The 11,504-nt window shown below is 58.6% G+C and overlaps 1 protein-coding gene across 1 annotated transcript; it reads right to left on the bottom strand.

The window, feature by feature from the left end:
• On the bottom strand, positions 1–11,261 carry GARS1 (glycyl-tRNA synthetase 1). Its single transcript, XM_029078205.1, has 17 exons — positions 11,199–11,261; positions 8,366–8,467; positions 7,939–8,041; positions 7,702–7,843; positions 6,272–6,360; positions 5,782–5,858; positions 4,958–5,103; positions 4,714–4,863; positions 4,399–4,561; positions 3,147–3,311; positions 2,884–2,991; positions 1,955–2,100; positions 1,355–1,440; positions 1,071–1,180; positions 875–968; positions 421–611; positions 1–304 (listed from the first exon to the last, which is right to left on the bottom strand). Exons 1-17 carry the CDS (start codon positions 11,259–11,261, stop codon positions 179–181), a joined length of 2,061 nt encoding a protein of 686 aa, XP_028934038.1. The 3' UTR covers positions 1–178.
• Positions 11,262–11,504: the final 243 nt, after the last annotated feature.

The raw sequence follows: 11,504 nt of genomic DNA, 5'->3' as shown, positions 1-11,504 counted from the left end.
CAGTGTCTTAGGGAAGGGCTTGTTTATTCAGTACGCCCCTCCCGTGGCCTCTCAGGGCCGGAGTGGGTGGGAGGTCAGGCAACAGGCAAGGGTCTGACCGCGGGTGGCACCATGCCGCCGACCGCCCTGGGGGTGCGGTCCAAGTTTATTCGTGTCCACGGTGAGGGGCCGACCCCCCTCAATCCTCCAGCACCTCCTTCTTGCTGGTTTCCTGCCCCTCGAAGACCGGGTAGCGTGCTTCCACGTCAGCCCAGGCCAGCCGGCCGCTGGCCAGGTCCCGGACCACATCGGGGAGCTCCGATACCTGAGTACGGAGGAGAGGGGTGGCAGGATCAGTGGGGGCACACACATTATTGCCCAGCCCCGATTCGGACTCCCCTCCCCACCGCCTCCCTTCATGCGGCAAGGTCTAAGGCCTACCTGGGCTCGCACTTGCCGCATGGAGTCGCGGTCTCGCAGCGTGGCTGTGTGCGGCTCCCTGTTGACGGTGTCGAAGTCAATGGTGATCCCGAAGGCCACCCCGATCTCGTCCGTCCGTGCATAGCGCCGGCCGATAGACCCCGACGAGTCGTCCACCTTGTGGGAGACTCCACAGCGTGTCAGGGCCGCAGCTGGGGGAGTGGGCAGCACAGTCACAACTCTGGCTGACCTTGCAACCCTCCCAGGCCACGGTCCCACCTGTCCCGTCCTTCTCTGGCATCCCCCGGGAGGAGGGCAAGCAACTGCGCAAGGGGGCCACAGTCACCAACCAACCCGATGTGCCCAATACAGCCAGTGTGGGGTGGGGGATAATTCTACAGGGTTCACCCATGGCCACCATGAGTGGCAAGATGTGGATCCACCCCCCAGGGAAACATGATGCCCGAGGACTCACAGAGCTCCTTGACAAATGGCATAAACTCCTGGTTCTGGCTCAGGGGCAGCACGGAGCACTTGAACGGGGCCACCGCTGCCGGGAAGCTGAAGAACTAGACGGATGGAAAGGGGGAGAGGGAAAGGCCCCGTGGCCCAGTTAGGGGTCACTCGTGTCCCAGGAGGTTGGAGAACAGGATGTGGAGAGAGCCACCTACCGTGCGTTGCTCATCCCCCTGCCGGATGTGGAATGTGTGCTCGAGCACCGTGTACAGGATCCGGCCCAGGCCGAAGGATGGTTCGATCACGCTCGGGACAATCTCCTCCACTGCGGGACAGGCGGGACGGCCCGTTATTGACCGGTCTCCCCCCAACCGCAGACCCACCGCTTCTATGCCACCCACAGGAAAGATCGGTGTAGAAGAAATGGGATGCCTGACCATCCCCAAAACAATTTCAGGCCCCCAACTACCCGACACTGGTGCCTGGGGGACGCTCTCACCGTGCAGGGTTTTCTGGAACCGCTTTACTCCAACCATGTCCCTGGTGACCTGGAACGTCCTTCCCTCCGTCTCAATGGTGAACTCCCTGTGCCGGCACAGTGGCACATAAGAATTACGGTACTTTTTTAATGTTAACTAGGTGCAAAGCACTATTCTAAGCACTGAGGTAGATACAAATTAATCAGTTTGGACACGGTCCTTGTCCCACATTGGGCTCACACTCTTAATCCCCATTTTTTTACATATGTGGTAACTGAGGCCCAGAGAAGTGACTTGGCCAAGACTACATAGCAGACACGTGTTAGAGGTGGGATTAGAACTCAGGTCCTTCTGGATCCCAGGCCCATGCTCTATCCATTAAGCCATGATGCTTCTATGCTGCATCCCCATGACTGGCAGGTGCAACACTTGGCCAGCACATGCAGTCAGCATGCTCCCTATCCCTTTTCCTTCCCCTCTTTGCAGACATCGGAGCAGGGGAGGAGACCGAGGCTGCAGGGACAGCGGGACGGAATGTAGCCAAAGCCACCTCTCCCGCCGCCCCCGGGGCCTCAGCCTCCCTCGCTCAAGTCTGCCGACGATCCCTGTGGGCTCCTTACCCCTCGTCAGTGAGCAGGGCCTCTAGCTGGGCCACACGGTGCTCGTCACAGGCAGCCAAGTGCTCCAGCACCAGCTTGGCGTCCTTCTTGTAGGCTTTGCCGATGGCCCCCTTGTTGGGTTCGAACTGAACCATGCTGACCGTTCTGTGCTGGCCGTTAAGGAAACCCAGAACAGGGTTGCTGCCCTCCATCCCTGAGCCGGGCTGTGCCCTCCATCAGAACCTGAGGACTCAGCTGGGGAAGGGTGTAGGCAGGGAATGTGTCTGTAGTTGTTATTAATAACAATTGTCATTATTACAGTATTTGTTAAACTCTTACTATGTGCCAGCCACTATAAGAAGTGCTGGGGTGGATATAAGCAGATCGGGTTAGACGCAGTCCCTTTCCAATGTGGGGCTCACTGTCTTGCTCCCCATTTTGCAGATGCAGTGACTGAGGCACAGAGAAGGTAAGTCTCCTGCCCAAGATCACACAGAAAAGTGGTAGCACTGGGATTAGAACTCAAGACCTCCTGACTCCCTGACTCTAAAATTTTTTTATATAGTTTTATATTGTATTCTCCCGAGCGCTTAGTACAGTGTTCTGCATGCAGTAGGTGCTCAATAAATATGAATGAATGAATGAACAATGTCCAGTTCCTCTTGGGAGTTTCCTGCTCCATCCTGTGATGGGGGACAGTCCTGCTTCCCTGCAGCCTGCGGGACCATCTGGTCCTAGGCCCCCAAGGAGACACCCAAAGGTACCTACAATCTTTATTGGGGGTGGGTCAAGGTGCCTGGGGAGAAGGCAGGCAAATGGAAGAACATCAGCCTGGCTCACTAGAATGGAGTCGCTGGGGGTCAGGGACCGAGAGCTGAGCCCAGGCCTCCAAACCCAGGCCGAGCCTCTGGTGTGGCGAGGGGCCAGGGAGGGTGGATGGGAAAGGATATAGGTTCTTTGAGGGGCTTCTCAGCCACCAGGGGGACTTTGGTGGCCTGCGCGTGGCAAGTGAGGTCATAGCAGGAGCGGTCAGCGCAGCCAACGATCTCGATCCAGCCCTGAAAGACAATGGCTGAAGCTGCAGGCGGGTCCCTCCCTGAGAGACCCCCTGCCCCCACAGGGTTAGATTTGCACCCTGGCCCCCACCCTGCCAGGATTCCAGCCAGCTGTGGCCCCTGGAGGCTGGGCACCTGGCCCACCACTGGCTGCTTACGTAGGAGGTCTTGGCTTCGGCGTCCCAGCAGTCGCAGGCATAGTGTGCCATCTCGTTGTCCATGTGTTGCCGGAAGCGCAGTTTGTCGGAGGAGATGCCCACCGTGGTCAGGTATAGGTAGATCCGGCCCAGGAAGTAGCCCAGCACGGAGTTGTTGATCACACCCTGGAAGGGAAGTGGGCAGTCAGCTCCCTCTGCCATTGTCCTGAGCCTCACGACCACCCCATGACCATCACTGCTCCCACATCACCAAGGGACTTTGGAGAAACAGCATGGTCTAGTGATAGAGCCTGGGCGTGGGAGTCAGAAGGTCCTGGATTCTAGTCCTGGCTCCACCACTTGTCTGCCATGTGACCTTGAGCAAGTCACTTAATGCCTCTGCATCTCAGTTACCTCATTTGTAAAATGAGGATTAAACGGTGAGCCCCATGTGCAACAAGGACAACCTGACTCGCTTGGACCTAACCATAGTACAATGCCTGGCACATAAAATGTCATTATTATTATTACTACTATTACTAATATTAATAAGGTCCAGGTTGAGACGAAAGTGCCCAGGAAATGGATTCTCGGGCCATAGAATGGTCCTAGATCTCACCCTCAGCCTACCAGGCATTGCACAAGCACTAGGGCCAAGGCAGAACAGCTCTAGAAGTGGAAAGAGCGGTCCCCACTCAGAGTCCTCCGGGACCATGTGGGCTAAGCCCAATGGACATTGCTGTTTCCCCAAGCATGGGCAATAGGTGTCCTTGGTTGGCTCTGTTATTACTATTAATAATAATAATGATGGTATTTGTTAAGCACTTACTACGTGTCAGGTGCTGTACTAAACTCTGGGGTGGATACGAGCAAATCAAGTTAGATACAGTCCCTGTCCCATGTGCAGCTCACAGTCTCCATCCTTATTTTACAGATGAGGTAACTGAGGTCCAGAGAAGTGAAGTGACTTGCCCAAAACCGCACAGAAGACAAGTGGTGGAGCTGGGATTAGAATCCACGACCTTCTGACTCCCAGGCCCGGCCCCCAGAGCCCAGGATTGGGAAAGCGGCAACCAGAGGGGTCACAGGCCTAGGCGAAGAAGGACTGGGAAGGTCAGGTCACAAGCCACCCAATGGGGGAAGTTCTCCAGGAGGTGTCCAAGACCAGCAGGTTCTTGGTCAGAGTTGTGGGGATCTTCCTCCCGCGGGTACATCCTGGGACCCGGCACCCCCTAGGCCGGCCCCGCCATCCATCCTCCAGCCAGGGTGTTACCTGCTCCACGGCGTCTCCGAGACGCGTCCTCTGCGCCGACTGGCCGCTGACCTGGGCCTTGGCTGAGTACAGACAAAGAGTGAGGTCGGCCACGCTGGGGAATTTGGGGTGTTGCTTGTCGCTGGGGTCTACGAAGTGCTCGATCTCGGCCATCGTGAACTCCCTGGAGACACGAGGGTAGATGATGGAAGACACGGACTGTCACCGTGGTCATCCCCGCCCCACGTTCATGCCCGCGGGTGTTGGAGGAAGGATACGGGGGGAACCAAGGTAAGTTGCCCCAGCAACACGCCGGGAGAAGGCAGCCGGCCCTACCTGACGCGGATCAGCCCTGAGCGTGGTGAGATCTCGTTGCGGAAGGAGTTTCCGATCTGGGCCGCAGCAAAGGGCAGTTTGCCCTGGTTGAATTCCAGCAGACGTTTGAAGTTGAGGAAGATGCCCTGAGCAGTCTCTGGCCGCAGGTACCTGGAGACGAGATGGAACCCGTCACTCCGGTTCCCGGTCTTCCCCTCCAGTCCCACCAACCAGCTCCCTGGCTTGCTCTGGCCATGGCACCCACCCGGGCATGCCGCCCCCGGGCCCGATGAAGGTCTTGAACATGAGGTTGAAGGCCACAGGTGGAGACAGGTCGTTGCCGGTGATGGGAGACTTGACATTGTAGTTGACAAAAAGGTCTGTCAGCTCCTGTTGTCCGTAGTTGTCCATCTGGAGAGAGAAAACGAGGGAGAGGTGGATGGGTGCGGAGATGGCAACTGCATGGCGGCAGGCCAGTGTGCCCATGTGCCACCATCCGCCCCTTCTCCCCTCATTCCCAACTTCGGCCAGGAGTGGGAGGGTTGGAAATGGGGGCTAAAAGCCTGACTAGCGACCCTCACCGAGCACAGAGTCCAATCCAGTCTTCCGCAGAGGGCAGCCCCGAAGCTGACGGGAGTGGGAAGAATCTCGGCAAGTGCCCACCCTGATCACTGTTCACACCTAGGGAGCCCAGACACCCAAGCTCTGGCCTCCCATCTCACAACCCATTGACATTGTCAATTGATGCATCATGCATCCATCGGTCCAGCAGCCGAAACTCCTCAGAGTCATCTTGGGAGCTGGGTTCAGACCCCCGGGCTCCAGACTGCCACATCCCAGTCCCCGGCTCTGGCCAGGTCCCCCCAACAGCAGTTGAAGCATCCTCGGCAGGGGGTGGGCATGGCCCAAGGCCAAGGAGTCATGCCCAAAATCCTCTGCTGGCTGAAGTCAGCCAGCGAGCGGGTGAACGGAGCCCAGAGGGCGATGCAGCAGGCAGATGGGGGCCAGGACAGCGGGCAGGCTGAGGAGCTGGCACGGTGGGTGGACAGAGTCCCAGCAGGGGGTCAGGATCACCGCCGCCGCACTCACCTGCGTTAGGACGCTCTCCATTTCGGCTTTTTTCTCAGCTGAACACTTCTTATCGGACATAAGCTTCTGTAGGTGAGCTGTGGGTGACCAAGGGGCAGGTCAGCCTGCTCTGTGAGTGTTCCCACCACCAGCTTGGCTGTCCCAGGACCTCAGGAGGGAGGGGGCTGTGCCCTTCAGTCCCCAGGACCCAGCCCCCAGCCCGGTTCCCCTCCACAGCTACTCTTGGTTGGTGGCTGTTTAACGCAGCAGACAGAACAGCCCCAACATCCAATAGGCAGCAGGATAACGGCAGCTGGGAGTCACTCAATCCTGGGGAAAGATTTTGGCCTGCCTGGGGCCACCCTCACTCTTTTCCTGTTCCCCATGGTGGGTGAAAGCTCTCCCTCCTTGCCTCGCCCATACCTTTGTTGTGGGCAGAGAATGTGTCTATCAAACTGTTATACTGCACTTTCCCAAGTAAGTGCTCAATAAACACGATCGAGTGACTGACCTTTCAGGAGGTGGTCAGCACGGAAGCACTCCCCGTTTTTCATGTCTTTTACCATGAAGTCGGCAAACTTGTCCACGTGGCCTGAGGTCCTGAGGTGAGAGGTGGGGCGTCAAAAGCTGGAGAGGTTACCCCCGGGCCCTCCCACAATCCTCTGACACTCTCCACTTCAACCCTGGCCTGACTCCTCCCTCTCCCAAGCCCTTCCCTCATTTCCACTGGGCCTCCTCCCTCCTCCGTCAATCCCCACCCGCCCCGGACTATAATGATAATAGTTGTGGCATGTTGCAGGCACTTAATATGGGCCAAGCATTATATTAAGCACTGGGATGTATTCGAGATAATCAGGTCAGACACAGTCCCTATTCCACAGGGGCCCGCGGTCTAACCAGGAAGGAGAACAGGTATTGAATCCCCGTTTTATACAGATGAGGAAACTGAAAACCCGAGAAGTGAAGTGACTTGCCCAAGATCACAGAGCAGGATAAATGAAGCAACTTGGCGTAGTGGAAAGGACCTGAGCCTGGGAGTTAGAGGATCTAGGCTTCAATCCAAACTCTACCATTTGTCTGCTGGGTAACCTTGGGCAAGTCACCTAACTTCTCTGTGCCTCAGTGATCTCATCTTTAAAAGGGGGAATAAGATGGAACGTCATGTGGGACAGGGACTGTGTCCAACCTGATAAGCTTCTATCTACCCCAGCACTTCAAATAGTACCTGGCATATAGTCAGTGCTTTACGAATACTATAAAAAAAAAACAACCCTTCTCTGTGCCTCAGTTCCCACATTTACAAACTAATGATTCAAACCCATTTTCCCTCCTACTTGGACTGTGAGCCCCATGTGGGACCTGATGATCTGTCATCTATCCCAGCTCTTAGCACAATGCTTGGCATGTAGTAGAAGCTTAGTACCATTACCTCTACTACCAATGTTGTTAGTGGAAGTACTATGTGGTAGAGGCAGGATTAGAACCCAACTCCTCTGAACCCCTTTTTTAAGATACTTGTCATGTGCTTCCTTTGTACCACACTCTGCACTGCACTGCACAGGGGTAGACACTGCACTGGGGTAGACCTAAGTTAATTGGGTTTGACAAGGGGTCACAGTGTTAATCCCTATTTTACAGATGAGGTAACGGCGGCACAGAGAAGTTGGTGACTTGCCCAAGATCACACTGCAGATGAGTGGTAGAGCTGGGATTTGAACCCAGGTCCCAAGTCGCAGGCCCAAGTTATATCCACTTGGCCACACGGCTTTTCTAATGATGTGATCAGTTCCCTGATCTGTCGGCTCTCCCGTGCCCATCTGTGTCCATCCTGGGCGGCATTTGGGGTGATTGCCTCCCCAGCGGGACCTCCAGTGGGGGGTGGAGGTGCTCGGTCTGGTGGGCCCACCCTTTTCCCCTCCCCTCGGTCGCTGCAGGTCTCACTTGAGGACGGGCTCGGGAGTTAGGGCGGTGCAGTCGATCTCCAAGATCTGCTCCTCCTGGATGAAGTGCTGTCGCCACAGCTGGATCATGTTGTTCTTCAGGGCGCAGCCCACCGGTCCCAGGTCATACAGGCCGCTGACCCCTGGGAGACACGTCGGACACACAGCCCAAACCACGTGACCCCCGGGAAGCCGAGCACCCCACCCCTCTCCCCCCGCTCGCCGGGAGCCGCCGCACCTCCATAGATGGCGAAAGCCTGGTCGTAGAAGAAGCGCCGCTTCAGGGTGTCCTCCATCTTGGCCCTGTCCACGATGTCATCCTGGGGCTGGAGAGCCAGCTCCTGGCCCGCGGGCAGAGACAACCGCGAGTCGGACTCTGTCCCCTTCTGGACCCGGCCCCGCGGTGGGCTAACGGGCTGCCCACGCTCACGAGGTTCTAACCGTGTGACACCGCCCCCCTCACCTTTCCCCAGCCCTTCCCTCACTCAAAGTCACCTGCCGCCCGCTTCCTGCACAAGGCTGTCCCCACACCCGGCCCTGCCCACCACCCAAATGGGGTCCCTAGTTGCTTGGACAGGACCCTTCGTGGCACACTGCTATCCCCCAAGGAGTCGGCATCACAGAGAGGAGATGCACCACCTTTTCCCTGGGGGGAGGAAACCCACCTTGGCCTCCAGGACCCTCTTCCGGGCCTTCAGCTCAGCCACCGCTTGGTCCAAATCTACCTTTGGGGCCTTCTCCTCCTTCAGCTTCCGCACGAGGTCTCCCTGGGGAGACAAGAGAGGTTTGGCGGGGGGGAGCTACCAGTATGGGAGGAAGGGCAGAGGCTGGGTCGGGGGGACCGTGAGAAGCAGATCCAGGGAACCCCAATGACCCCAAAGCCATCCATTAGCGTTAAAGCCCGGGTGACGTGGCCAGTCACGGGCTCCACGGGCTCTTGCGGTTCGTCTGGGTGACGATGGTCATGGGAGACTTGTGGGCTATCTCATCCCCTAACCCTGGACCCAATATCTACCCCCTCACCCCCTCCCCCTCACCCCCTGGTGACTCCTCTGACTCTGAGGGAGCCAGGGGCACAGGCTGTCTTTGTCCCCACTAGAGAGATCACTGAAAGCTAGAAAGACAGAAGCCAAGGCTGCCAGGACACTCACTTGGGCCTCCCCACTGAATGTCCAGCTGCCCCACCCCAGTGTCCTCCCTCAGCCCACCTGCCCCCTCGGGGTATGAGAGCCCTGACTCCACAACTCCATCTGTCACATCCATCCTCCTGCCTGTCCCCTCCCGGCTCCTTTTCCCTCCTGGCCGCCAGCAAGCCCCAAGCGGGCAAGGGGCTCGTCTCCTGCCTCTGGTGGGCTCTCACTGCCGGCGGCGATGGCTGGGAGGGCTGACGGGTGAGCTCAGAAGTAGCCCAGGTGAAGGGCAGAGGGGTTGGAAGCAGGTTAGGGAAGGGACATGGGGCATAAGGCAGAGCCCAGGGCACAGGGCACAGGGCACGGGGCCAGATCACTGCCAGGAATTGCATCAGGCAGCCCGGTGGGAGGAACCCATCGGCCCCGAGGAGGGAGGTGGGGGTGGCGTCGCTGGTTGGGTGAGTTGGGCTGGAGCCTGTGGTCAGGGTGGACCGGGCCTCTATTAGCCCACTTGTAGGCCAGGCGGTGGCCCTCCCCCGCGGTCGAGGAGCCCAGCCTCATCTTTCTTCTCCAAGGGGCGGGCTGCCAGAAATAAGGGCTCTCCGGGGTGGGTGTGCGGGGTAGGAAGCGGTGGCATCGACGGATGGATAAATTACGGCCGGCGGATAGTGCCTCAGTCCCCAAGGAAGGATCTTACGGCCGGCGGATAGTGCCTCAGTCCCCAAGGAAGGATCTCCAGCCGCCTCAAAGGGCCCGGTGGAAACGCTGCAACCCAACAAAGCCCAGAGAGAGAAGGATTGGGGGGGCGGCTAAGGGCAGTGGGGGGTGGGGGGAGGGATCAGGTCTGGCAGATGGGGGTGGGCCTAGGGGGATCGGGGTTCAAAGGATGGGGGGAAGGGGATGGGAGGCTCAGGTCAAGCAGATGGTGGGTGGGGTCAAGGGAATGAGAAGCAGCGTGACTCAGTGGAAAAAGCCCAGGCTTGGGAGTCTGAGGTCATGGGTTCTAATCCCCACTCCTCCCCTTTGTCAGATGTGACTTCGGGCCAGTCACATCACTTCTCTGGGCCTCAGTCTCCTCATCTGTAAAATGGGGATGGAGTCCATGAGCCCCACGTGGGACAGGGACTGTATCCAACCCGCTCTGCTTAGATCCACCCCAGCACTTAGCACAGGGCCTGGCCCAGAGTTAAGCGCTTAACAAATACCCTCATCATTATTTACTTTCCTTCTCTGGGCCTCAGGGACCTCCTCTGTCAAATGGGGATGAAGGGAAGCAGGGAAGAGGGAAGCAGTGTGACTCAGTGGCAAGAGCCCAGGCTTGGGAGTCAGAGATCATGGGTTCGAATCGCAACTCTGCCACTTGTCAGCTGTGTGACTGTGGGCAAGTCACTTCACTTCTCTCAGTTCCCTCATCTGCAAAATGGGGATTCAGACTGTGAGCCTCAAGTGGGCTCCCCCAGTGCTTAGAACAGTGCTCTGCACATAGGAAGCGCTTAGCAAATACCAGCATTATTATTCTTATGAAGATCGTGAGCCCCACGGGGGACCACCCGATGACCTTGGATCTACTCTCTCCCCACCCCTGGCGCTTAGAAGGGTGCTTGGCACATAGTAAGAGCCCAGGCTGGGGAGCCAGAGGTCATGGGTTCGAATCCCAGCTCCGCCACTTGTCAGCTGGGTGACGGTGGGCAAGTCCCTTCGCTGGTCTGGGCCTCAGTTCCCTCATCTGCAAAAGGGGGGGTGGAGACGGTGAGCCCCACGAGGGCCAACCTGATGACCTTGCATCCTCCCCCCCCCCCCCCCGGCGCTCGGAGGGGTGCCCTGCACACAGGAAGCGCTTCACAAATACCAACATTATGAGTAGAGAAGCAGCTTGGCTCGGCGGAAAGAGCCCGGGCTGGGGAGTCAGAGGTCATGGGTTCGAATCCCAGCTCCGCCACTTGTCAGCTGGGTGACGGTGGGCAAGTCCCTTCGCTGGTCTGGGCCTCAGTTCCCTCATCTGCAAAAGGGGGGGGGGGGTGGAGACGGTGAGCCCCACGAGGGCCAACCTGATGACCTTGCATCCCCCCCGGCGCTCGGAAGGGTGCTCTGCACATAGGAAGCGCTTCACAAACCACGAAGAGGGCGAGTCCCTCCCGCTGACCTTAATAATGTTGGTATTTGTTAAGCGCTTCCTATGTGCCGAGCACTGTTCTAAGCGCCGGGGGAGACACAAGGGAATCAGCTTGTCCCTGACCTTGGACCTCCCCCTGGCCCTTTAGTCAGCGCTTCGCAGGGGGCACAGTAAGCGCTTACTAAACGGTCTAACGCTAGAATCCTAAACGGCGTGACGATGGGGCGGGTGGAGGGGATGTGGCTGGGGCGGCACCTGGAGGCGCACGGCCTGGCGGAGCGGGGCCAGCAGCTCCTCGGCGGCGGCGGCGGGGTCCATGGCGCGGGTGGGGGGTGCGGGGGCGGCGCGGGAGGCGAGGAGGCGGCGCAGGAGCGGAGCGGCGGCGGTGCGGGCGGCGGCGGCGAGGGGCGGCATGGGCCGGGGGCGGCAGGACCGGCAGGACCGGCGGGAGGGCCGGGAACGGGGGGGGGCGGGGCGGGAGGCGCAGCCCACAGCATGATGAAATCGGCCGCCCGCGGGGTAAACGCAGCCCCGCCCCCGCCGCCGCACTTTCCACACGCC

The sequence above is a fragment of the Ornithorhynchus anatinus genome, chromosome 13 (genome assembly GCF_004115215.2).
Source record: "Ornithorhynchus anatinus isolate Pmale09 chromosome 13, mOrnAna1.pri.v4, whole genome shotgun sequence".
Taxonomy (NCBI): Eukaryota; Metazoa; Chordata; class Mammalia; order Monotremata; family Ornithorhynchidae; genus Ornithorhynchus; species Ornithorhynchus anatinus.
The sequence above is the reverse complement of the archived record's forward strand: the minus strand, read 5'-3'. Positions and strand labels throughout refer to the sequence as shown.

Coding starts and splice junctions, on each gene's coding strand:
- GARS1 (XM_029078205.1), bottom strand. CDS start 11,261: ATGGACCCCGCCGCCGCCGCCGAGGAGCTGCTGGCCCCGCTCCGCCAG. Junction 4,562..4,713: donor TCAGGGCTGATCCGCGTCAG/GTAGGGCCGGCT, acceptor TCGTGTCTCCAG/GGAGTTCACGATGGCCGAGA. Junction 2,101..2,883: donor AGAAGCCCCTCAAAGAACCT/ATATCCTTTCCC, acceptor AACGGCCAGCAC/AGAACGGTCAGCATGGTTCA.